Source organism: Notamacropus eugenii, chromosome 2 (genome assembly GCF_028372415.1).
Source record: "Notamacropus eugenii isolate mMacEug1 chromosome 2, mMacEug1.pri_v2, whole genome shotgun sequence".
NCBI lineage: Eukaryota > Metazoa > Chordata > Mammalia > Diprotodontia > Macropodidae > Notamacropus > Notamacropus eugenii.
Genome location: NC_092873.1, coordinates 435843162 through 435870938, shown reverse-complemented (window position 1 = coordinate 435870938; position 27777 = coordinate 435843162). Strand labels below are relative to the sequence as shown.

At 41.9% G+C, this 27777-nt stretch overlaps 1 protein-coding gene across 11 annotated transcripts in view; it reads left to right on the top strand.

Moving 5' to 3' along the window:
• The window catches only part of SOX13 (SRY-box transcription factor 13), a 92004-nt gene that overhangs the window by 52055 nt on the left and 12172 nt on the right, over positions 1 to 27777 (top strand). For 9 of the 11 annotated variants that reach the window (XM_072648123.1, XM_072648122.1, XM_072648120.1 and 6 more), the window contains 5 exons: positions 15809 to 16016; positions 18109 to 18217; positions 18319 to 18405; positions 21407 to 21579; positions 27005 to 27073. In XM_072648123.1, coding sequence (XP_072504224.1) covers positions 15810 to 16016; positions 18109 to 18217; positions 18319 to 18405; positions 21407 to 21579; positions 27005 to 27073 — 645 coding nt within the window. In that variant the 5' untranslated portion in view covers position 15809. Of the gene's footprint in view, positions 1 to 3886; positions 4366 to 15808; positions 16017 to 18108; positions 18218 to 18318; positions 18406 to 21406; positions 21580 to 27004; positions 27074 to 27777 lie in introns of those variants that run through there. The other 2 variants (XM_072648126.1, XM_072648124.1) reach the window with 2 other exon arrangements.

The window sequence follows — 27777 nt, the reverse complement described above, 5'->3', positions numbered from 1 at the left end:
GAGACAGATCCCAGCTTAAACATAGATTACCTCTGAATGAGGCAAGTCTCATAACTATCCTGAGCCTCAGTTGCCTCATCTGCAAAATAGGAAATATAATGCATATGTTAAAGTACCTACCTCACAGTGTTGTTGTGAGGAAGGAGCTATATAAATATATGTATAATATAAACATATATAAAATATATAAACATGTATTATATCTAAAATATAATATAAATATATATTTTATATAAAAATACATGATACAAATATTATATATAATAATCTATAAATATATGTAAATCTTAAAGCCCAATAGAAACAGAAGTTACTATTTTTTCTGAACTTGTAATTTCATCAATAAATCAATCATCAATGCCCATTGTGATAACTCCCTCCACTAATACAGACCAATAGCTCTTCATATTGTCTAACTTAGAGTCTAGTATTGTTGCTTGGGATATTAAGGCACTAAATAACTTGTCCTTGACATCACAGCTAGTATATTACAGAGGGAGCACTAGAACTTAGATCTTAGAGACTCAAAGTCGAGCTCTTTAGTATGCTGTAGAGCCATTTTTGAGTTACAATTATCATTATTTTTATTTGAACTAGACCTATGGTTTCGGCAGTAGAAGGATCTCCCAAGGATGAAGCTCAGGACTGTTGTTGTTATTTGCATATTTGCACACTGTGTTTGTGCAGTACTTATATCCATAGTTGGTTCAGCTTACTCTGGACCTATGGCTATGCTCATGTAAATATCCCATTGGTGCTCTCCTACTGCCTCTAGGTTTTGCCATGATTTTTCATGATTTTCTCTTCTATCTTCCTTATCACTCCATCCACAATCACTGTTTCTGTTCTAAAGCCCCAGAAGTATATGACAGATGGGTGGGAGAAAGATATGTAGTGCCAGGGAAAGGACAAAGAAAGAAGGATTGAAAGACAGCCCCCACCCCTTCTTTCCTGATGCCCCAGTAACCTCCCACAGGTCCTGGTGTGAAGGGGCTGGCTCTGAGATCTGGGGCCATGGATGAGGCTTGGGCAACAATGTTTGTTTAAGTGGCTTTAAAGGGTTTGGTTCTGATGCCTTCCAAACAGAAATTGGTTTGGGGCTCAGTGCATGAAAGGAGACAGAGGGGATTTCTTGAGAGTTCATTCATTCAGCTTTTATTTATGGACCAGCTGCTTTGTGCCCTGACATTGGAGAGGAGGTTGAACCCTCTGCTCTCTACCCCATTTCCCTTTCAGATAACCCACCCTTAAAATTGGATGACTAGGGAGAGAATGAGTGTTTACGTGGTCCCCCATATCAGTATTATCATTAATTAGTGGTCACATAGGCTTGGAACTGCCATGCAAACGAAAATCAAACTTATTCATAGTCATACAGCTAATAAGGACTTCAGAGCTGGGACTTCAGAATGGGCTCTTAGTCTAATATCATTAAAAATTATTTTTTGATTTATTTTTTATTGTGAATTTAAGAATCATCAACAAGAATAAATATTTCAATATACAAAGAATAAAAAAGAGATTTTCATATTAAACCATGTATTTTATTACTTATGATTTGAATTTAAAATTTTATATGTTAAATTTAACAAGGTAGTAACAAAATTGTCCTGTTTATGTCCCCTTCTGGACTTCTTTTTGTTTTCTTCTGCATATTTCTAAAATGTTTTCTTGATGTTCTTTTTTAAAAAAAGTTTCTATAGCCACTCACTAATTCATCCTCCCACTCCCCCCTTAATAGAAATCCCTCTTGTAACAAATAATTTTACTCGAACAAAATAAATCAATGCATCACCATGCCATATGATGCTTGGTAAGTCATCCATCCCTGCTTGACTGTAACTTCCTCGTATATAATATGGAGATCCAGCCCTCACCGTTCTTCCTTCACTCCCTAAGACATAGAGATTATCCTATGAATGAGGAGGCTGTTTGGTACAATGGAAAGAGTGTGAAGTTACTTTTAGTTTGCTTTTAATTTTTTTCAACTAACAAGTTATTTTCTCTTCTTCCCACTCTCTCTCCCTATTGAAAAAAAACCCCCAAAGAAAAACAAAATAAAACCCTTATAACAAATATATCTTGTCAAGCAAAATGTTTCCACATTGGCCCCATCCAAAGATGTGTCTTGTTCTACATCTGTTGTCCATCATCTCTCTATCAGGAACTGAACAACACACTTCATCATCAGTCCTCTGGAATCATGATTAGTTGGTCATTCCATTGATTAGAATTCTTCAGTATTTCAGAGCTGTTTGTCTTTACACTGTGGTTGTTATTATGTAACTTATTCCCCCATTGTATTCCCTTCACTTTGCCTCCATTCATACAAGTCATCCTAGGTTTCTCTGAAACCATCCATAATATTCCATCACATTCATGTAATAATTCCCCAGTTGATTCCCCTTAATGTCCATTTTTTTGCCACTTCAAGAAGAGATGCTATAAATATTTTTGTTTCTATGGATCTTTTTTCTTTGTAGTGATATTAGCGGGTCAGAGGGTATGCATATTTTCCAAATTTCTTTGTAGATTGGCTGGACCAGTTCATAGCTCCATCAAGACTAGATATGGAGCCAGATCTCTCTGCTCAGAAGCTTACTAACTGTAACTCTGGGCCAAATCATTCTACTTCTCTGGGCCTCATTTTCCTTCTTTGTAAAATGAGTGGGTTGGACTAGACTTCCTCTTAGGTCCTGTCCAGTGATTCTTTGATGTCCAGGGTTGCTTTTAGCACCTCAATCCTGGATTTACTGTATAACTAGCACTATACTAGACTGATGGAGGATTCAGAAGAAAACTGTGATCTAAATGAGGGCAAAAGGCACACATAAAAGTTAGAAAATGACCTAAGACAGGACCACATAAAGACTTTAGCCTAAGTTGGGATGAACATTAAGTGTTCTAGGAGACCAGAGAAATGAGAGGTAAGTGAGGTTAGGAAAGCAAAACTCTATCTCAGTCTAACTTCACCTCCATCCCTAGTCCTTCACCGTCTTAGCTCCTGTTCCTTGCTCCAATGACTATTATGGTGGTATTGAAAATAATTGAAGGTAGGATTATCTTTTGTGAAAGAGCACTGGTTTGGGAGTCAGAAGTCTCAGGTTAGAACCCTGGTTCTGCTACTTACTTCCTCTGTGACCTTAGAGAAATCACTGAACCTCACTGGGCATTTATTTTTCATTGCTAAAATGAGGGGGCTGGACTAGATGACCTTTGAAATTCTTTTCAGGTCTAGATTTCTGAGGGAGAGGTGGTTCTAGCATTGGATGAAATACTGGTACCCTCCTTTCTCTAGTTTTCCCAGGTGGGAGAACCTTCCTGAGACCATCTTGTTATTTCCCCATGGGATATTCTTATAAAGACTGTCCCAAACCCAGCCTAGATGGAGAATAGGGATGTATGTCCAATATTCCTAATGTTATCTCCAGAAGACCTTCATTGGTGTTCTGTGATGTTCTGCCCTAGTTTGTTCACAATTTGATTTTTAAGCATATGTTAAGTTTAACAAGGTAGTAGCACTTTGTATCCCTTCCTGGACTTCTTTTTGTTTTCTTCTGTGTGTTTTAAAATGTTTTCTTGGTGTTCTCTCTTGGGGAGGTACCCCCTACTCATTCTCCTCTTCCCAAATACTGAATTGGGGATGATTTTAAAAACTTCATAATTCCTCAAGTATCTATGGTGGTGAGGAGACTTGGTAAGAGATGTGCATCAAGGAAAATGGGGGGACATACTGGTATTTAGAGATCTCCCCTAAAGAGAGGTCATTTTGAGAAGACAATTATTTACCTCCCTTTGGGATTTATTTCAGGTTTCAGAGAAACCTGTACAAGTCAAGAAGAAGGGGAAGGGGAAGCAGGGGAGGGAGCAACGAAGGGAAAGAGAATCTAGTCTGATAGGGATGCCAAAATATACAAACACACCCGGGACACAGACAAGAGAGACAAAAAGTTAGAGAAATAATATTGAGTAGTTACCAGGTAGAGCTTTAGAGGTTAAATGCTGTCGTGTTGCTGAAGGGATTGTGACAAGAGAAAGAGGTTGGTGAGTCTGGGGACTGAGTTTTGTCTTTTCTCTAAGTGAGTTCAGGTTTTTGGAACATGTGGTCTGGGTACCTCACTGGCAGTGTGTACCTGTCCCCTTCACTGTGTCTCTGTGTGCTCCCACTGGAGAAGAGTCAGGTACATTTTCCTGCTGCTCTGTGAGCTGGGAGTAGGGCTTGGAGGAAAGGGATGTGGGTGGCTATCTCACAATTCCAGATTCCTGGATGACTGCCCAGGTGGGCCTAGAGCTCATTGTGACCTAAGATGATGGGGAGTCCATTAGTTCAGTGGATGAATGGACTGGGACCTCTGTGCCAAGGCTGTAAGTAAGAGGCAGCATCTTCTTCCTGAAGGGAAACTGGAGGATAGCTAAGCCTCTGGCTCGTCTGCATTGGGTTTTTCGGTCAGACTATGTATGATAGAAACCAGTCTGGAAATAGCAACAGGACAACCCCAGGTGGATGCTTCTGCCTCTGTCAAGCCTGGCTGGGCTAGTCTGGGTTACTCCCTACATATGGACTCCCTCATGCCTGCTGGGGTCTGGTAGAGGGAGCCAGAGGTGGGGTTGGGGGTTGGGACTTTCAGGAAAGCTTTTGTCCCCAGCATCCAGGCAGCCCAGCTCAGAATAAACAGGAGAGATAGCATCACAGCCGAACCAGGAAGGGTGGCAGGGTGCGGCCTAGCAGAAGAATAGCAGGATATGGCAGAGAGGCCTGGTTCTGGGTACCCACGCCTCGCAATATTGTCAGGGCACAGATTTCTGCTTGCCCAATGCTTTCCCTGCTCTCTGGAGCTCTTGAGAAGGAAATAAAATTCCCCAGAGAATTAGTCCTTGCATTGATAAAAGGCCTTGTCTCTTTCCCACCTTTACCTGGTGCTTCTTTCTCTGGCCCCCCAACCCTAATCCTAGCTCCAATGTTAATTTTTAGCTATGTGACCTTGGGCAAGTCACTTCTCTTTTGTAAATATGATACAGTTGTTCTAAAATCAGGAAGATCTCAGCCTGGGGTCCATGGCACTTGGCAATAAAATATATACATACACACAAAATATATATTTACACTTATATGTATGTATGTGTATGCATATATACATACAAATATATACATGTATGTGTATGTATATATATGTATGCATATACAAAAAAAAATCGATTACTGTTTCCATGTCATTGGTATCCTTTGTAATCCTCTGTATTTTACTTTATGCATTGAAAAGCATTCTTCTCTTGGAGTGGATGATCTCTAAGGCAGGTTTCTTTGCTCTCTAACCTTCTAGGGTTCTTACTGTAAATGGTCATTATAATAACACTAACTTGCGTGTACACATAGTAGCACTTTAAGGTGTACCTAGCCCTTTCACATGTAGTATCACATCAACAACCCTGTGAAGTAGGTCGTACAGGTGTTATTATCCCCATTTTACAAGTGAAGATACTGAGGTGAATTGAGGTGAATCAATTTGCCTAAGGTCAAATATCTTCTATAATTATATACATTGAGGGAATGGGAGTGTTTGTGTCAGTGGAGGTGATGGTTGGGGAATGAAAGCTCATTTCATTCCTTTCCAGAAAGGGCATTTGTGGGTGAGACAATGAAGCGAGTAGTGGTCTACTCTGGGGAGAAGTCCAGGTGTCAAGGTGTAGAGATAAACAATATGGAAGGGTCCTACTACCAGCTTGTTCTGTAGCATAGATAGGCAATGGTGGCAAGCAGCCCTCTGCTGAGTGCTTCCCCCAAGTTCCAAAGCTTGCTTCTTTTCCATGCTGGGTAAGGGATCGAAGAGATTGATCCAAGTGGAATTCCTAGTCTAGAATCCCACAGGCCTTGGGCACCAATCAATCCGAGGATGAAGACAGCTGAGCATATTTCCCTCACAGGTGAATTAAGGCCACAAAAAAGTAAGGCATCAGATGACTAGTAAGAATGGTTTGATCAGAATGTGTCTGGTCTTCTGGGAAGGGAGAAGGCTGTGTCTCCTAGATGGAGAGCACAGTAAGAAGCTAAACTTTGGGTCAATCCACAAAGGAGGGTTGAAGGGCTGGAGAAGGTGCTTTTAAGAAAAAGATTAAAAAAGTGGAAATTTGGGATCCCTGGGGAAGAGAAGGCTGAAGGGATGAAGTGGATAATGGGTCTTAAATGTATCCAATGATGTCTCATCAAAGATGTTCTCTACTTATCCTGAGGCCAGAATAAAAAAAAATATATAGGCTTGTTTTACAGCAGGAGGGATTAAGGTCAACCCTAGGCAGTACTTAGACCTGAGGAAGCAAGACATTGGCACAGATGACTGAGTGGGGTTTGGGGCACGGGAGGAACATAACTCTCCTTCCAAGGACTTTCTGGGATTGGGTTCACAGGTTCCCAAAATGGGGAGTGTTGGAATGATCCACCAGACCGTAGTAGTTTGAAATGATGCAATTAAAAAAAAAGTTAAAGCATTAAAAAAAGTAGATTTCCAGGGTGGGGTGCTGAGTAATTTTTATTTTTGAAAAGGGGGCAATAGATCTAATAAGTGTGGGAATCTCTGGTAGAGAAGAGACAACCCTGAAGACCTGAATTAAAATCTCACCTCTGATGTTTTTTAGCCATATGACCATATTGTGACCATGAAAAGCTCATTTCCCTCTGAGATTATCTCTCATTATGCCATCATATCTATATACATACATATATACATACATATATACATATATACACACATATGACTACACATATACATATATTTTAAAGTTCTTTTGAAAATTTTTAATTTATGGAATAAAACAAGCATTTTTATAACAATATAATAAAGATGATTGCACATGAAACTGAAAATCGATTACATACAATTGCTATTCCTTCTAAATATATAATATAGTTATTTTGTAAATTTCTTTTTTTCCCCTTTTTTCTTCCCTTCTTCCTCCTATATATCTTGTATGTACCTGTCATCTCTCCCATTAGGATGTAACTCTTTCAGGACAGAAACATGTGGGGGTTTTCCTCTCTTTGTATCCTCTGACCTTAGCACAATGCCTGGCAAATAAATGCCTGATAAGGTAAGGTAGGTTCGATAAGTATTTCAATTCCCATGGTGTGCCAGGGGAAAAAGTAGTCCCTGTCCTCAGGGAGCTCACTGGTCTAGTAGGAAAGCTAATTTGCAAATGATCATGTACAAACAGGACATCCGACAGGTTGGTTATTGTCCTTTATTCTCAAAGAGGACCAAAATAACATCACCATGTTAGAGTCAAGTATCCGACTGTGGTTGATCAGACCAATATGAGATTGGAATGCTCTACCACAGGTCCGGCACAAATACTTCTTGAGAACATTTGGGGTGGATTCTCTAAATCTGCACATCTCGCCGTTCTTTTAAGCTGCTTTAATTCTACTTTGCTCTTAGAGCAGCGTGCCTTCTCTGATGTGGGCATGCCATGCTGGGCCATCATCTGCCAGTATCCCCCATGCAATCAATGTGTGGGTTGCATTGATTATGCAATCAATATATAGGATAAATGGGAAGAAATCAGCAGAAGGAAGGCATTAGAGATCACAAGAATGGGAACACTTCTGTAAAGGTAAAACTGTAGTTGAGACTTGAATGAAAGCAGGGAAACCGAGAGGCAGAGACTTTGTTGATGAAGAATGATAACTATGATAGTCATGATTTTTTACCTCTTGGGGCCCCAATTTCCTTCACTACCAAGTTCCGGGACTGGACTAGATGATCAATTAGTCATTTAGTCAATCAATTAACAAGTATTTATTAAATACCTATCATATATGAGGCACTGTTCTAGGTATTGGGGGTACAAAGACAAAAATGAAACCATCACTGCCCTCAAGGAGTTTATATTCTATTGGGGGGGACTGTTGAGTGTGTGTTCAGTCATTTGAGTCATGCCCAACTCTTCGTAACCTCATCTGGGGTTTTCTTGGCAGAGATAGCGAAGTAGTTTGCCATTTCCTTCTCCAGCTCATTTTACAGATGAGGAAACCAGGCAAACAGAATGAAGTGACTTGCCTGAGGTCACATAGCCAGTAAGTGTCATAGGCCAAATTTGAACTCAAGAGATGCCTTCCTGACTCCTGGCATGTTACCCACTGCGCCACCTAGCTGCCCTCCTCGGGGAGACTACATGTACCTATATAAGTATGTAGAACATGTTATGTCTAAGACTTCTAGATTGGAAAATTTTATTTTCCTGGGGCCATTTTAGAAGCAGGAATTGAACTGAATGAACTCAAAAGTCCCTTACAGTTTTAAAAATATGATTTATGATCCTTTGACCTTTTCCAGCTTGATAAATGTGCCTTCTTCCAGAGCTTCCCCATCCCACCTACCCCCTCTCTCCAGGGTCCTTTTATCTTTTCTCCCATTAGCTTTTACCTGCTGCACCAGGGTTGGAGCCTCTGGGTTTTAATTTGGTTAAAAACAAAGTGCCTAGACTAGGGCCCTAAGACCTGACTAGTGAACTGGGAAGTCCTGGCTGAGCAGACTTGAGCAGCCTCTGAATGACAGAAGATACCAGGAGATACAGTAATCTCATCCATTTGGCTACAGATCCCATCTCATCCAGGCCTGCTCACTCTGTGTGATCTGCACTCCTCTCTCCCCCCCAACCCCTCAGGGAATCAATAGATAGAGATCTTCTAGTCTAGGGATTCCTAATATGGGGTCCTTGAACTTTTAATAGATAGACAGACAGACAGATGATAGATAGATAGACAGACAGATAGATAGATAGATAGATAGAGAGATATAATTATATTCCTGTATAACTGATTTCCTTGGTAATCCTGTATATTTTATTTTATACATTAAAGTCATTATTCTGAGCAGGCTAGGCTTCACCAGACTACCAAAGGCATCTATGGCACAAAAAAGCTTTAAGGACCTTGCTTTAGTCCAGTACATAGAAGTTCGATATGTGTGTGTATATACACGCATATATGTATATACATATGCACATATATACACACACACACATACACATATACATTTAGAGCCAGAGATCTAGAGATCATTCCTCCATCCCCCTCATCTGACTGATGAAATAGTAACAATGATAATAAAAATCATAGGAAGGTAAGGAATGAGCATTTATGTGGCTCCAATTATATACCAGGTACTGTAGTAAGTGCTTTTATAAATATCTTATTTGATCCTCACGATTCTGTGAAGACAGGTGTATTATTAAACTCATTTTAGAGATGAGGAAACGGAAGGTAAGGGCTATTTCTATAATGCTTTAAGGTTTGCAGAGAGCTTTAATAATAATTAACATTTATATAGCCCATTAGGATTTGCAAAATGCTTTTCATATATTATCTCATTTATTCTGCACAATAATCCTGAGGGCACAATAATTATTATTATCAGCCCTATTTTAAAGATTAGGAAAACTGAGGCTGAGAAAGACTAAACTACTTGTCCAGTGTCATACCATCACTGCTTTGGGCACTATGCCAACCAGCTCTCTGTAATGGTTATGTGACGCAGTATACTGCTTCGAATACAGGCTGGATATGGAAGTTAGAGGGGGAGTCGCTTAACTCCTCATGGCGCCCAGAAAACTTTTGGTACTGTTTAGTCTTTCCAGCCTCATCCAACTCTCTCCATAAATTTGGAATTTTCTTGTCAGAGATACCGGAGTCGTCTGTCGTTTCCTTCTCTTGTTCATTTTATAGATGAGGAACTGAGGCAAACAGGGTTAAGTGACTTGCCCAGGGTCACACAATTAATAAGTGTCAGAGTCCTGATTTGAACTCAGGTCTTCCTGACTCCAGGCCCAGCACTCTGCACCACCCAAGATTATAAATCCCAGAAAAGTATCATTGGTAGGAGTTTCTTCACTGGGAATTCCCTATACCAATAAATCATAAATCAAGGGTGTAATCTAAAACATAGTCAGCTCTATGTTTTAAAGGTCCTCTAGCTGAGGAGACCATGCTGGGTGCTGGGCCCCCTAGAGTAGTGTAGAAAAAAGCTAGAAAGCAGTTTCTGACTCAGAAGATCTCGATTTGATCCCTGCTCCTGACCCTTATTTACTCTGATCCTAGGCAAGTTGCTTTACTCACCCTCTATGCTCGTTTTCCCATCTCTAAAATGGGAATGATAATTATCATAGCCCTAGCCTCCCAGGATGGTTGGGAGGAAAATGCTGTGCAAAGCTCAAAGGGTTGGATAAATGTGAGTTATTACTGACTTGCCCAAGGTCACTCAATGAACCAGTGGCAGTGCCAAGTCTGGATGCCAGCTTTTGCTATTTGCACTGTACCACACCATCAGCCCTTTGAAAGGCCCCCAGCCAAGAGGACTTGGCTCCTGCCTCTCATTGTTCATGCAAGAGAGAGGACACAGTTTCTCAGCCCCAGGACTCCTTCCCTGAGGGCTGAGTCTGGAGTGAGGGAAGGGAGGATCCAGTCAGGTATATCTAAACCTCCACTCTTGGTAATCAGAACCAGGCAGGACGGGAGACCTAGGGTGCCAGCCCATTGATATAACATGTTCTCACCTGTACTATAGGAAACAGTAGAAGAAGACAGCCAAGGTTCACTGCTGGGAGGAAGAGGTCTCTGAGAAGGGTGTCCTCATTCTCAGGAAGCCGGGTGCACAAGTGGGCACTGAGGCAGAGAGAAGTTTCATTCCTCCACATCACCTGCCCTGGTCAAATAGCACTTCTGACCTGAGTAACCTCAGCTGGGCAATGCCAGGCAACTTGCCGTTTCTAATCTATCAGTTATTCACCCCAAAACTCACTATGGAGGGTTTATATTGAGCAGAGATGGAATTCTATGCCACAAGTTGCAGAGAGTGAAAATCTGAATAGATTCTCTGGCCTGAAAGAGCTTCTGTTTGCTTGGGGGCATGGGGCCTATATACATAAAGAAAATAAACAGGAAATCTAAACTACTACGTGAAAAGGGCCACCTGGCCAGCTGTCACACATAAGGCTTAGACCCACATCTCTTGGCTTCAGATCTAATTCTCTTTTCATTCTCCCACATTACCCTTCTCCTCGGTCCTGCTTTACAACATACTCAAAGTGGGGGGCTTGGGTAGTGCAGCCAATAGCTTATCAAATCTTCATTCTGGAAATTCAGAGTCCAAATTCTTGTGTGAATGGAACTGAGTAAAACCATATGACATGAGGGGCAGCTAGATGGCACGGTGGATAGAGCACAGGACCTGAGTTCAAATGGGGATTCAAACACTTAGTAGCTGTGTGACCCTGGGCAAGTCACTTAACCCTGATTGCCTCCAAAAACAAAACAAAAAACATGGGATGTGGCAGAAAGAACACCAGGTCCACTGAGAATTGAGACGTAGATTCAATTCTTAGCTTTGCATTATCTTGTATGACCTTGTACTGGACAAGCATTGCTTCTGTAGTGCTCTGTCTACTTACCTATAAATGAACTGGTCGGACTAGATGACTCCTCTGACATACCCCCTTCATTCTCATGGCCTTGGCTCTCTGTTTACATGTCCTTCTCCCTGCCCCCCTCTACCCTAAGCTCCTTGAGGGTAGGGATGGTGTCTGTCTTCGTATCTTCAGAATCTGCCGCATTGCCTTGCACATAGTATTTAAAATTTAATAGCTTGTTGGGTTGACCTGGCCCCTTTCTCTTCTAGGATTCTAAAGTCCCCCAGTATTCTAGGGCCTACAGGCCAAGGAGGCCAAGATGTTCAGTATTCTCCTAGGAAATTCAGAGCAACCCCTTGACAAATAAACACAATTTTGAAAATCAGAATCGCACAGTATGTCAGAGCTAGACAGACCTTAGGAATCACCTAGTTCAACCCTGTTTTCTTTCTGAAAAGGAAACTCAGGGACAGGAAGTGATTTGCCCAAATCTACTAGTGGCTGAATCAGAATTCAAACCCCAGTGCTCTTTCCACTGCAGAATACACAAACGGCTTCTCCATCCAAGAAGACAGAGACTCAACAGCTTCTCTTGGACTAAGCCAGGGGTGGGGAACCTGAGGCACCTGAGGAACCTGAGCCTTCACAGTGAAGTTTGGATTCAAAGGGCCCCACTTGAGGACCTAGAAGGCCATATGTGGCCCCAAGGTCTCAGGTTCCCCACTCCTGCGCTAAGCCTTCCTATAGAAGGGTCATGAATTTTGGGGTTGGAGTTGGAAAGCAGTCTCTTGTGTGTGTGCCTGTCTGTCTATTGGGGAGGGGTCCCCATCACCTCTTAACTGGACTTGCTGGGTCCCACATGACCAAGGAAGAGGGAAGAGGTCCCTGGCTGGGAGGGGGTAAGTAGGAGAACCTAGTGACTGGTCGGGGTTGGGGTGGGGGGAACCAGAGCTGGGGAAAAACAGCCCCCGAGAAAGGAGGAAACCCAATCGCCCAGAGAGCCAAGTGGTGGGTTTGGAGGAGGGCCGGGCCTGGAGATAAAAAGCCCCAGGCTCGGATCAGAAGCACACAGGCCCCATTGTTCTCCTGTCACACTTCCCCTGGCTTTATTGCTTTTGTCCAACACCCTATTGTCTGATTTCCTTTTGTCCCCCATTCAGCGCCCGCTGCCTTTTCATTTCCCAGCCAGCCCGGTTGTTTTCGTTTCTTTTGTCTAAAGTTCCTGAGAGGAAGGTTTTATTTTCAGCGGTTTGATTAATTCACAGCTTGAGCCTGGGGTTTGTTTGTTATGTAATTACTGCCCTGAGCTTCAGGAGAACACCCCTTCCCTGGCCTCCCCCTCCCCCCTCCGCTCCCCACCCTACCCCACCCCCAGTCTTGCTGTCCTCCCCCCACCCCCAGGGGCCTGGCTGGCTGGCTGGCTCAGGGGGGCGGGGGCTCCCCTCCTGCCGGATGGGCTGAGGCCTCGCAGCTTCCTGGAGTCGCTCAGGGCCCTGGGGGGGGGGGAGGAAAAAAAGAGTTAAGGGATGGGGGGCTTCTGGGTCCCATTCAATGCTGCTGGTTCTGGGGGAGGGGGACGAGTGCCCATCTCTGTGCCCCCTTTGGTCCACCTGAGTGAACATGGGCCTCAGGTCCCTTGGCCTTCCCAGACCTGTCCTGTCATACCTTCCTGCTTTGGCTCTTCTGGGATGGAGTGTGGATGGGCAGAGCAGTCAGGCCTAGTCAGTCAAACATTTGTTAAGCCCCTACTAGGTGCCAGGTACCGTCATGGGAATACAAATAAGGCAGAGAAAGACAGTCCCAGCCCTAGTGGAACTCACAATCTATTTGAGAAGGCAAACAGACAAACAAATGTGTACAAACAAGCTATATACAGAATAGTGAACCGAAGCCCGTCACTAAAATGAAGAGGGACTTGGAAAGGCTTCCTCTATAAGGTGGGATCTTAGCTGGGACCTGAAGAGCCAGGGGAGCCAGGAGGTGGAGATAGAAGGGAGGGAATTCCAGGCATGAGGGGTGCCCACGAAAAGGCACAGTCTTGGGAGATGGGAGCGTCCTGTGGAAGAACAGGAAGAAGGTTGGGACCACTAAATAGACGCATTCTTAGAGGCCTGTAAGGTGTAAAAAGACAAGAAATATGTAGGGCAGGACAGGGGCCTATGCTATGAAGGGCATCGAACTCCAAACTGAAGTCACATCTCTTTGGCTACCATGGCCCTCAACTAACTAGACTGAGGGAGCTGTAGAGGAGACAGAGGGCAGTGGGGGCATTTGACTCATAGTAGCATCTTTGAACCCATTCCCAAGGAAAGTATATATAACGTTACCATAGCTAATACATAATGTTTCAAAGTTTTGAACTTTGCATAGTGTTTAAATCATTGTTCAATCATTATTACCCCGGAAAAAGGGGGTCACCATATTATTGGAGTTAGAGGAATCTTAGAAATCATCTAACCCAGGAGTTCTCAAACTATTTGGTCTCAGAATCCCTTAACATTCTCAAATATCACTGAGGATCAGGTGGTTCAGTGGGTAAAGCCCTGGTCCTAGAGACAGAAGGGTCCAAGTTCAAATACTGCCTCTCATACTTAGTAGCTGTATGACTCCAGGGAAGTCACTTTACCCAGATTGCCTCTAAGGGGAAAAAAAAGGCAATGAGGATTTCCTTAAAAAGATCTTTTGCTTTTGTGAATTATATCTATCAATTTGTTGTCATTGCTGTTTATTTGTCACAGTTGTGTCTAACTCCTCATGACTCTGTTTGGGATTTTCTTGGCAGAGATACTGGAAGTGGTTTGCCATTTCCCTCTAAAGCTCATTTTACAGATGAGGAATTGAGGCAAACAAGATTAGGTGACTTGCCTGGGGTCAAGCAGCTAGGAATTGTTTGAGGTCAGATTTGCACTCAGGAAGATAAATCTTCCTGATTTTAGGCCCAGTACTCTATCCACTGCACCATATAGCAGTGGATAGAGTACTGTATTTGAAATGAAAACTGATGCTTTCAGCTATTAATCCATTTGAAAATAATAGACCCAGCACACATCCAACATCAATAACTTTTTAATAAAATAAATACATTTTCCAAAACAAAAAGGAATTTATTAAAAGAATGACATTCTTTTACATATTTTTTCAAATATCTTTTAATGTCTGGCTTAATAGAAGATGGTCGGATTCTCTAAATGCTTCTATGTTCAATCTGTTGCAATATATTGTTTTGATTTGAGTATAGGAAGAAAATCCAACAGCACACATAGGTGGCTGAAAAAGGGAAAGCCTTTTGGTAGGCAAATAATGACTCAGTATTATTATAAAAATAGTTTTGACTTCAAGGACCCCTTGGAAGCATCCTGAGGATACCAAAACACTTTTCACACTAGAACCCAGTCTCCTCCATTTAGAAATGGGAAAACTGAGGCCTTATGTGACAGAGGTAGGGAGATATGATGTTGGATAAAGAGCACCTGATTTTCAGTTGTCTCTTGTTACTTATCTATGTAACCTTGGACAAGTCATTTGACTTTCTCTTTGCCTCAGTTTCCTCATGTAAAATGAGGGTAATAGATTAGATGGTCCTTTTTACCTTTGACATTCTTTTTCCCAGTTAAGGAGAGAGAGGGGATAAGCATTTATGAAGTGCCTACTTTGTACCAGGAACTGTGCTAAGAGCTTTACAATTACAATTTAAACCTAGATTATTTTGTTTACAGAACCAGTGTCCTTTTCACTAAAACAAACCAAAGCATTGAAGATTTGAGTTGGTCAGGAGTCATTCATTAAGACTATCCTCAATTTTCATAAACTTGTTTATCCAGAAAACGAAATACCAGCTAGGAGGTACAGTGAATAGCACGTTAGGTCTGAGTCAGAAAGACCTTGGGCAAATCACTTAACCTCTGTTTGCCTCAGTTTCCTCCTTTGTAAAATGGGGATAATAATAGGACCTACCTCCCAGGGTTGTTGTGAGGATCACATGAGATAATATTTGTAAAGTGCTTAGTGTAGCACTGGCACATAGTAGGCACTCTAAAAATGTTAGTTCTCTTTATTGTTGTTAGTATTATTATTACCTCACTGGGTTGTAAAAATTAAATGAAATTGTATTTGTAAAGCACTTAGAACAAAGAGTGGCTGGCACGCAGTAGGTACTCTCTCCCCCTTTCCCTCTATGTATAGTGCAGGTGTGTATTTCTTTTAACCCTTCCTGTCTCCCTCCCCAGAAGTCCCTATGCTGAAAAGTTTGTATGTAGGCAGCTGCCCTTTCTTATCTTCTTTTATAGAATATAGACTTCTGACACTGGATGCCTGTGTGTGATATATTAGAAGTTGTGGGAATTGGTTGTGATATTGAACTTCTAAATTTAGGTGAGTCTCATTTTGAGTTTTCCTTTCCTTTTTTTGGTAGGATGTCCATGAGGAGCCCCATCTCTCCCCAGCTGGCACTAGATGGCATTGGGACCATGGTGAACTGCACTGTCAAGGCAGAAGAAAAGAAGGAGATATGCCAGGAGGCCCCACCTGGTCAACAGGTTCCAGCCCCTGCTGCAGAACCCTTGACTGGAGACCCAGCCAGGGCCCCCCAGGACGGAGCTGACTCAAGTGGCCCACCCCAGGTGACTCCTAATTACCCTTAGATTGCCCCAGCTCAGTTTCCCTCTTTCTCTCTTAGAGCTTCATTTTCGAGTGGAATCACAGACCAGGGTAATGGCACTGACCCACTTGGTGAACCATCTCATCCTTCAGATGGAGATGGCTATCTTTAGGTGGTAGGACTTGGGTTCTTAGCTGGAAAGGGACATTAGAGATGCAGCCCCATCATTTCACATGTTAGAGACCTGAGGTCCAGGTAAATCACTCCAGGTCCCACAGGAAATTGCAGAGCTGAGACTTGAACCCAGATCCTTTGAATGTATATGCAGTGCTTTCTGCATCACAACCCACTGCCTCTTCCTAGGTTTGGTCTTGGCCCAGAGTTCAGGCCACTTGACTTTACCATACAAAATTAGAAAAATGGGGTAATAACACTTATACTTTTATTTCACAAGCTTCCTATGGGGACAGAGGTGTAAAACTTAAAGTGCTTATGTAAGTGTGAATTGTTATTATTACATCTTATGGTTATGTCCCTAACAGGGACATGGCATTCATTCATTCAGTCAGAGCATACTTGCTATGGCTGACACTGGAAGAGAATAGGAAGTATAACACTTCTTAGCATGCGGTCACTGCTTTGTGGTACCCTAGAACTAAAGTCAGAAGTACCTCAGGCATCTGGTCCAAGCTCCACATTTTACAGGTGAAGAGATTAAAAGAACCGAAGTCACATAGGTAGTCATTTGAACCCAAGCCCTCTGACTCCAGAGCCAACAATCTTTCACTGTCCCATGCTTCCTGTCATATGTTATAGTCTGGTTGGAGAAGTAAGTCAGGTACACGTGAATATCTAACAAGCTGTGTAGTAACGAGACTCCTTTCCTGTGTGACTTTTAGAAATCAGTCTTCTTACTCACCCAAGAGTTAAATAACCATACAAGACAGCAATACAATTTCTTTCTCCCTGAAATGAGGGGGGTGGACTAGAAGCTCTTTAAGGTTCCTTCCAACTCTAAAATATTCTATGATTCTATTCAAAAGATGTCACAAGGCTTACAATTAAAGAGCCAGATGAAGGGAACAGACAGTAACTGTTATGAGCGGTGGGAGGAGGAAGAGACCCTTCCAGGATGGTGTGGTCATAGGACGCTTCATGGAAGCAGGGAGGATTTGAGGAGGGCTCAGAAGGCTGGGTTGGACTCAGATAATCATCAAGAAGAAGGAGGGGCTGTTTCTAAGGGGAGTACAGTGAGAGCCAACATGTGGCACATGGAAGGGGTTGGTGAAGAGACTGGCCTGGCTGGCTTGAAAGGATATATGTGGTAAAAAGAGTCCCTAGGTTATGGATGCAGCAATAATCACAGCCCTGTGATGGTGGGATAGTCCGAGGCCATAACCTACTAACATCAGCATCTCCTAAATTTCCCAGAAGTTTGTGTGGTACAGTGGAAAGAGTGCAGGACCTGGATTCAGATCTCACCTCTGATGCTTATTCTCTCTGTGACCTTGGACAAATTGCTTAATCTTCCTAGTTTCTTCTTTTTTCAAATGAAAGTGTTAAACTGGGTGGCCTCTAAGGCCTTTCTAGCTCTAGACCTAAGATTCTCTGTAAGAGAAAGAGAATTAGGGATGTGTCATGGCTTCTGGATAAGCCCGAACCACTGACCAGGTCTTTCTGAGGATGTGTTGTCATCATTCCTTTCTTAAATACTATGAAAGTATAGCTGAAAACTGAAAACTTTATTCTTTTCTCTGGCTGTATTTCTTGATCTTTTGTTTTTATTGTCATTTATTTTAAGTAGAGCCCACCTGACTGAGAGGAAACTGTTGGTGTCTCTCCCTGTGATTGCTTATGAGTTGAATAAAGTGTCTTTGACTTTAGCTAAAATGTAGAGTGGAGATTGTTTCTTTCATGTTAGGAAATCCCATGTAAGAAAGGCATGTGTGGTAGCTATTACAGCTCAATTTATCTAAAGCTCAGCCTTATTTCTTCTACTTCTCTCCAGAAAACCACTCTGTCTTTGCTGAAGGCTTGTCTTCCCTCTGGGTGTCTGTCTGTGTCTGTGTGACAAATGGCCACATAATGACAATTTGGGATGGATTGTGTTATAGGACTGTGGGTCCCCAAAGAGCAATGGGCCACCAGAACCCAGGAGATCAGGGCCTGAGCCAGCCACTGGAAGCCAAGAAAAGCTGGATTTCAATCGGAATTTGAAAGAAGGTAAGGTCCCCATCAAGGACAGAAGGGGTTTCCCAGGGTGCCCAGGGATAATGATGGGAGCTGTTGGGAAAGGTCATTTCTCATCTATTGGTATCTTTCAGTCATGCCCACCATTGAGAAACTTCTATCCAGTGACTGGAGAGAGAGGCTCCTAGGAAGAAGCGCTGTGGAAACCAAAGATGTCAAAGGTGAGGATTTTATGCCTTGGCAGAGAGGGAGTGGAGGGTATGAAGGTGGTTTATGTGGACATGAAGCTGAGTATCTGTACCATCTTCCTGAGTTGATAGGACAGGGGAACGGAAGCTATGATAGTAGAAGATTCTGACCCAGCAACAGGAGGAATGATGAGACCTGGAGGAATGCCCAGAGTCATTTGGTCAAATATTTATAAAGTGCCTACTATGTGGCAGGTACCAGGTTTACAAGGAAAAGTAAAAGACAGTTTCTGTTTTCAAGGAGCTCAGTTGTGCCCACCAGTCTAATGGGTAAGCATTATGCAAACAACTCATACAAATTGTATACGGGATAAATTAGAAATAATGTACAGGGGGATTTGTTCTGTGAAGTTTAGATTCAGTCAAAGGGCTACACTTGAGGACCTAGAGGGCCACGTGTGACCTTGAGGCCACAGGTTCCCTGCCTCTGGCCCAGAAGGCACTAGAATGAAGAGGGACAGGAAAAGATTTTCTGTAGAAGGTGGGATTTTAGACGTAACTTGAAAAAGACCAGAAAGCCAGGAGGTAGATATTCTAAGCATAGGGGTAGGGACAAGGATTACCAATGAAAATACAGATCAGCTGGCAGGTGATTGTGGTAGTCCAGTCAGGAGGTGATAAGGACCATAGTGGCAGCATCAGAGAAGAGGTCATATGCAAGAGATGTTACAGAGGCCCTGGCAATAGTTTGGATATGGGGGAGGTGAGGAAGGGAGAGAGAATGGGGATTTGAGGATGGCACTTAGTTTTCCTGTGTGGGTGAATGGGAGGATGGTGGTACTCTCAATAGTAACAGGGAAATTCAGAATGGGAGAAGATTTTAGGGAAAAGTTAATGAGCTCAGTTTTGAATAGGCTGAGTTTAAGATGTCTGCAAGACATCTAGTCCAAGATGTCCAACAGGCAGTTGGAGATGGGAGACTGAATATCAGTAGATGTGCTATGGCCAATACAGAAATTTGTTTTGTATGATTTCACATGTATAATTGATGTTATGTTGCTTGCCTCCTCAGTGGGTGGGGGAGGGAGAGAACTTGGAACTCCAAATTTAAGAAGAAAAGAATGTCAAATGTAAATAATAAAATTGTAAAGATGGACACAAACACATACAAAAAAAGGTCAGCAGAGAGGTCAGGATTGGAAAGGTAGATCTGAAAATAATCAGCAGCAGAGAGATGAGAACTGAATCCAAGGAAGCTGAGGGAGGAGAGAAGAGGGCCCAGGCCAGAGCCTTGTGGGATGCCTGTGGTTAGCAGGTATGACCTAGATGAAGATCTAGTAAAGGAAACTGAGGAATGGTCAGAAAGGTAAGGGGATAGAGCAGTGTCACAAAAACCTAGAGGAAAGAGGATGAGGGTGATTCAGTGATAAAACCTTCACGAAGGTCAAGAAATAGGAGTACTGAGAAAAGGCCATCATTTGGGTGACTAAAGAAATCCTTTGTAGCTTGGGAGAAAGCAGTCTCAGTTGAATGAAGAGGTGGAGAGTTAAGAAGATAGTGAAAAGAAAGAAATTGAAGACACCTATTGTTGAGGACCTTCTCAAGGAGTTTAGCTACAAAAGGGTGGAGAGATAATAGTGGGGGGGATGGATCCAGTGAGCGTCTTTTGAGGATGGTGGAGACATGGGCACGTGTGTAGACTAGTGGATAGGGAAGACTAAAGATAAGTAAGAGATTGGGGATGGTAGAGGAGGAGCAAGGAGATCAAGCTCCGTCTAGGTCCCTATCTGGGTTCTAATATCTAGGTAGGATGACACTTTGATGGTGAGTCTTTTCATGGCACCGGCCTGAACTAGTCTGTATCATTGCAAATATACTCTTTACACCAGTCTTATCATCAGCTGTGACCCCTTCATGCACCCATGGCCTTCTAACTCTGTATTATCCTGGTAGAATGTGTGTGTGGGTGCTACAAGGAAAGGAGTAGTAGATTTTGAGTCTGAGAAACTGGGTTCAAATTCTGGGCTCTACCACTCATTACCTTGTACCTTGTACTAAGCATGCAACCTCTCTGGGCCTCAGTTTCCTCATCTGTAAAATAAGGGGTTGGATTAGACAACCCCTATATGATTTCTTCCACCTCTGGATCAATGATTCCACTGACTTGATTTTGGGCTCTTTCCTCCTTAGCACAGTGTCTGGCACATAGTAGGTATTTAATAAATGCTTATTGACCTTGAAGACAGAAGAACTGAGGTCTAGCCCATGCTAGGTCACCCCCTTGCTATGTGATTTTGTCTCTTCCTGCTTCATTTGTCTCTAATTTGATTCAGTTCAGTCCAGATTTATTGAGTAGTTATTTGCAGAGCACTTTGCTGTGTACAAAGGATACAAAGTTAGATATAACATGGGATCATAGATTTAGAGATGGAACAGACCTCCAAGATCATCTGCTCTAACCCATTTATTTTACAGATGAAAAAAACTCGAGGCTCAGAGAAATGAAGTGACTTTCCCAAGGTCACAAATATAGTAAGTAAAAGAGCCAGAGTTGGAATTCAGGTTTTTTGACTCCAAATTCAACACTTTTTCCCTGATTTCTTAAACTGTTTTCAAGGATCTTATACTGTAAAAGGAAAAAGACATGTACACAATTTGTATTATTATAAGGGAAAGCGAAATACAGGAGTGGTCCAGGTAAAGCAGTGGGCTACTGACCTTTTTCAATAGCACTGTGGCTATTGGGATCATCAGTGAATGAAGCTGTGTTCCTAGCTTATAACCCTATCTATTTGCACCCTTCTACTATTTGCCCTGCCTTCCTTGCGGTATTGTATTCCATCATAGCCCTCTAACTCTGCATGTCCTAGGAATGAGACCTGGAGAAGCTGGTCTAAGTCTGAGATGCCACATTAGGCAAGAGATCCCAAGGTTTGGCTTTGAGAAGGAACATACTGTCATCTATCCAGGTCTGACTTACCATCTTTCTGTCAGTGCTATGGGGAATTATGGGACATGTTTCTTGTTTGAGCAGGGACCCAAGAAAGCCTGGCGGAAAAGGAACTTCAGCTTCTAGTAATGATCCATCAGCTGTCTACTCTTCGGGACCAGCTCCTGACAGCTCACTCGGAGCAGAAGAATATGGCCGCCATGTTGTTTGAGAAGCAGCAGCAGCAGATGGAACTAGCCAGGCAGCAGCAAGAGCAGGTGAGCCCTGACCCTTCCACTTCCCCTTGAGGTGTGAGAATTTAGCATTTGCTAGATGAGGTGTACTCAGGGGGAAGAGATAGAAGCTTGAGGATAAGACTCAGACAACCCTAACCACTAAGACTTTGTATAGATAATGGGGGGAAGTAATTTTAATATTCTAGCTTTTATAGGTTGACTTGTGAGGCAATCATTAGAGGGAGGTATGTGTGTATATCAGGGAGGGGATATCTACTCTTTTAAGCATAATTGTAAGAACCAGGGACCTCCAGCTAGACTAAAATGAATTCATATGGGTAATGTGCAGTGGAAGTCCAGAGTAAGTAGGAAGATAGTAAGAGATCTCTTAGTTGCCCTTGAGTTCAAGTCACTACATGACTACGTAGCTGGGAACTGAAAGAACTAGCACATGAGATTGCTGATTTTGGACAAAAGGAGAGACACTGAAAGAATGTAGGACAAATAATCTAATTTGAGAGAGAATAGAATTTTTTTAAAAAAAAGATTAGTAGTCTTGGCTTTGATTCCTGGAAACAATTCAAAAGCATATTATTAAAAAGATGGCTATTGAATATCTAGAAGAGGAAACAGTGATCACAAAAAGCCTTCATCAAAATTAGATCATGCCAGGCCAACTTCATTTCCTTTTTTGGATAGGCTTTCTAGTCAACATCACCCATAGATTTAGTTTACCTAGGTTTTATTTTTAAATTGTATTTATTTTTTTTCAATCACCAAAAATCTACCTTTTCTCCCTCCTACCCCACAATACACACATGTATGTCTTTTTCTGAGCTTTGAGTGCTTCACCTCTCTATTGGGAGGTGAGTATATCTCATCATTAGTCACTAGAATTGTGATTAGAGTTCCTAAGTTTTTCCAAATTATTGTGTTTGCCTTATTACTGTTACTGTATAAATTGTCCTCCTGGTTCTGTTGACTTCACTCTGCATCAGTTCATGTGAGTCTTCCTATGTTTCTCTGAAACTATTCCTTTCATCATTTCTTATGGCACAATAGTATTCCTTCACATTTATATACTAAAACTTGTTCAGCCATTCCCCAAATGATAGGGACTTCTTCAGATTCCCTTTCTTTGTCACTTCAAAAAGAGCTATAAGTATTTTTGTACATATTTTAGTTAAGATTTGTTTTGTTTAGGACTAATCTCTCTCTTAATCTAAATTCCCTCCAATTCCCCCTTCTCCCTTCTTCCTTTCTTCCCTATCCCAGTGTATTCCTATTCTCCTCTTTTTCCATTCTAATATCATCAAGGGCTAACAGAACCAATGCTAAGCTTTCTTTCTAATTACAGTTAGTCTGTAACCCTCGATGATGACTGGGCTCAGAGGGAACAAATATATTATCTCTACATATTTGAATTTAAATGGTTTATCCTTGTTTAGTCCCTCATGATTGTTCTTTCCTGTTTACCTTTGTATATTTTTCTTTGTTCCTGTGATTGAATTAAAATATTTCTTTTTAGCTCTGGTATTTTCTTTTTTTTTTTAATTTTTTTAAAACTTTTTTTTTCTGGCATTTTCAATAGGAATGCATGGAAATCCTCTATTTTGTTAAAGGTCTATTTTTCCCCCTGTAGCATTACACTTAGGTTTACTAACTAAGGTATTCTTGACTGCAAACATATATCCTTTGCCTTCTGGAATATCATATTCCAAGTTCTTCACTCTTTAATAGTGTTAGCTACTAAATCATGTGTATGCTTGATTGTAGCTCTTCAGTACTGGAATTCTTTTCATTCTTGCTATTTGCTATCTTTTTTTGTTTGTCCTGGAAACTTTCATTTTGTCTGTAATATTTCTTGGAGTTTTCATTTGGGTTTTTTTTTTTTCTGGAGGTAACCAATGAATTCTTTTACTTTGCCCTTTGATTCTAAAAGAGCTGGGTGTTGTTCGTTTGTTTTTAAGATTTCCTGAAATATAATGTCTTGGGTCTTTTGTTTTGTTCACAGTTTTCAACGAGGATGTTTTCCCCTCCTCAATCTGTTTTTTTATGTCAGTTGTTTTTGTTATGAGGTTTCTTACATTTTCTTCTATTTCTTTTTGTCTTTTGCATTTCTTGTTCTCTCAAGGTGTCTTGGGTTCTATTTGGGCCATTGCATAGACAAGTGCCAAGCCGTTAATCCCCTTTCTAATTCTTTCTTCCATAGCTCTCATTCCCTTTTCAGTTTTTTCCTCTATTGCTTTCATTTCACTGCCAAAAGCATTTTTAAAACTGTTTTAAAGTCTTGCTTCCTATCTTCCTGGTTGGATTTGTTTCCAAGCTGTGTTTTTCTCTGAGGCTTTGCTAGTAGATGTTCTGGAGTCATTCACTTCTTCAGAGTTTATGTCTTCAGTATTCAGATCTTTTATTGTGATTTTTTTTTTTGATTGCTCATTTTTCCAATCTACTTCTTGCTTTCAGACTTGATATTAGGGCCAGGCTTTGTACAGTTGTAGAGGAAAGGTCAGGGCTGGTCCTGTTAATGCTTTCCTGGGAGTATTGTGTTTTATGTTATTCTAGGATCTCAAGCTGAAGACCTGTCAACTTTCAGCCCTCCCAAAGTGGTCTTATCTAGGGTAAAGTCTGATTGCTGTCCTTCTGGTCTCAGCTTTACCTCCTGACCTGGGTTTGGGTTTGATGAACAAAAGGACGTTGCTAGACTCAACCACTGTCAACCCACTGGGAAACTGCTGGTTCAGAGTAATAAAATTGCAGGTTCCCCTTTTGTTTGAGATTCCAGTCTCAGTTATTCCTCTGAAGGCTTCAGACTGGGACTAGAAACTGGAACTGAGACCCTGCTCTGCTCCTGGGTGTCCAAGGCATGCTGTTGCTGCTTGCTTCTGAAGTTGCTCCTCTCTTGATACACTGCCTAGGGTCTACAACTGATCCTAACCTAGGAAAATCTCCTCACCCTAGGAAGTCACCCTTGGTGGCAAGTCCCCTCTTCGGTCTGCCCTGGACCTGTGACCCAGAACTACTTAGCACTTTTTCTCACACTGCATAAATTTTATCCCATTACGAATCTGCTACCTCCTCTTGCTCTGGTTTGCAACCACTCCCTGGGCACTGGAGTGCTCTATAGGGAGTGCATTCCTTTGTCAGACCTTGTTCCCCTTAACCCCAGACCTCTCTAGTTATCTCCTTGTGCTGAATGAGGCTGGAAAAATAACTCGGTGACTTTTTCTTGTATTTTCCCCTCAAAACTCAATCTGCTTTGTTTTCTAGATCTGTTTGAAGGAATTTGAGTTGAGGGAAACTCACTTTGCTCTTTCCCCTACTCTTGGTTCCTTCTCTAGATTTTTAAAATGTATTTGACAAAGTGTCTCATGCTTTTCTTGTGGAAAATATGGCAAGATGTGGGCTGGCTGATAGGATAGTTAGATTCAGAACTGGCTGAATGGTAGAACCAAAAAAGTAGCCATTAATGGTTTGGTATCACCTTGGCATGAGGTTGCCAGTGAAAGATTTCAGGAGTCCCTATTTGGCCCTGTACCATTTAACATTTTCATCAGTGCTTTGAATAAAGCATAGATGGTACACATATCCAATTTGGAGGTGACATATTGCTGAGAAGGATAGCTAGCACAGTAAATTACCAAGTCAGGACACAAAAAAATTAGACAGGCTAGAATATTGGGATGAATCTAATAAGTTGACATTTAATTGGGTTATACTTGGGTTAAAAAATCAACCTCACAAATACAAGATGGAGAAGACGTGGCTAGGTAGCAGGGCGGAGGTAACTGAATGATAGGCTGAACATGAGTCAGCTGAGGCAAGTGGCAGCCAAAGAAAGCTAATGCAATCTTAGGCAGCCTAAAGAGAAGTGTTGTGTCCAGAACTAGGGCATTATTAGTTCTCCTGTATGCTGCTTTGGTCAGACTGCATCTGCAGTATCATGTCCAGTTTTTGCTGCCATATTTTAGGCTGGACGTTGATAAACTTAAAATTGTCCAAAGCAGAACAATTTGGTCAAGGGACTAGAAATCGTTGTCCTGTGAGACTCTGTTAAGGGAATCAGAGATGTTAATTTACTCTTGAGAAGAGATTACTTCAAGTATTTGAAGGGCTGCCATGTAGAATAGACTTACTCTGCTTGGCCCCAGAGGACAGAACTAGGTATAATGAAAGGAAGTTGCAAAAAGAAAAGATTTGGCTGTATCCCAGAGAGATTTAAAAACAAGGGAAAAAGATCTATGTGTACAAAAATATTTATAGTAGCCCTTTTCATTGAGACAAAATATTGGAAATTGAGGGGATGCCCATCAATTGGGGAATGACTGAACAAGCTCTGGTATATGGAATGGAACACCATTGTGCAATAAGAAATAATGAACAGGCAGGTTTCAGAAATACCTGGAAAGACCTGTATGAACTGATGGAAAGTGAAATGATGAGAACAAGAAAAATACTGTACATAGTATCAGCAACATTGTGTGATGACCAAGTATGAATGCTTCAGCTCTTCTTAGCAACACAATGTTATGAAAGACTCATAGAGAAAAATGCTGTCCACATCCAGATAAAGAACTGATGGACTCTGAATGCAGATTGAAGCATATTTTTTTCACTTATTTTATTCTTTTTCATATTTTGTTTTTTTCCTTTTGATCTGTTTCTTCTTTCACAACTGGAACTAATATGGAAATATGTTTTACATGATAGCACATCTATAACCTATATCAAATTGACTACCATTTTTGTAAGAGGGGAGGGGAGGGAGGGAGAAAAATTTGGAATTCAAAATCTTGTAAAAATAAATGCTAAAAATTGTCTTGACATGTCATTAGGAAAAATGCTATTAAAAAAGATTTAGGCTTGATATAAGAAAAAAAATCTTCTTAAAAATTAAGAGCTCTCAGGACAACTAGGTGGCACAATGGAGTCAGGAAGACTTGAGTTAAGATTCAGTCTTAGACATGTTCTAGCTGTGTGACCCTGGGCAAGTCACTTCACCCTGATTGCCTCAAAAAAAAAAAGCTCTCTAAAATTGGAATGAGCTATCTGGGAAGGTAGTGAGTTCCTCTTCCCTGGAGGTCTTCGAGCAACCCATTGTCTAGTGTATTGCTTAATTGGGTTTTGATCAAGGAATGACTGGAATGGGGATATTTTGTGACCATGTCACCCCCATGCCTCCTTTTTTCACTTTCTCTGGATGAATTCTATTCATTCAAAAAGAGAGTAGATTTGGAAACCTAAATGACAGCCTGCATTTCCTTCCCCTTGACTCTGTAGAGTCCTACATGGGACTAGGTTTCCTTGGAGGTTCTGTGGTTTGCCCCAGCACAGATAGGGCTAGGGTATAGGGTTCCAATGGCCATTCTGTAGGGCTGGGACGTTCTCCTTAGAGAAAGGCTGTGGGCATGCAAGGATTAATCGGGCATGGCCCTGTTCTGTCCTCCCCACCCCTTCCTGTAACCAGATAGCAAAGCAGCAGCAGCAACTCATTCAGCAACAGCACAAGATCAACCTCCTCCAGCAACAGATCCAGGTAAAGAGAGAGGCAGGGTTGTCGGAATGCTGGGAGAGGGGGGGGTAGGTCATGGGGGGAAACGGATGATGGGAATGTTGGGAGGGGAAGGAGGCTTAGAGGCATGGAGTCTGAAAGATCAAGGTGCAAATTCTTCCTCTGACACTAGCAGGGTGATCAGGGCACAGCCTTGGCTTCCTCATCTGTAAAATGAAGGGATTGGACTCCATGGTCTTTAAGGTCCTTTCCGGCTCTCAATCTATCATCCAATGAATCAATTGTCTTTAGAGACTCTTCCACTACAAGATGTTCTGCTAGTAACCTCCCTTCTCCACACTCAATTCATCACTGCAGGTGGTGGAAAGGGAGATTCTCTGGGGGAATGGTACTGGAATGGGGCTGGTGAAGTAAGCAAGGTCTACAGTCAGGACAATAACCAGGGTCCCTAGTGTCCCCATGTGGTATAATGGAAAAATTAAGTTTGTCCTAAATCAACTAACCAACCAACCTTGAGCCAGAATTTGAATTCTGCTCTATAGTAGCGTGGAACCTTGTGCAAATCACCTAACCTTTAAAACTCCATTTTCTCCTCTGTGAGATGAGGCAATGGGATTAGGTGGTTTCTGAAGTCCCTTCTAGATCTAATATCCTCTGATTCTCTTTTTTCAACATCTTTCACTTCTTTTCTCTTTCTCTGGGGAGAGGTTTGGGGGTAAATACTTCCT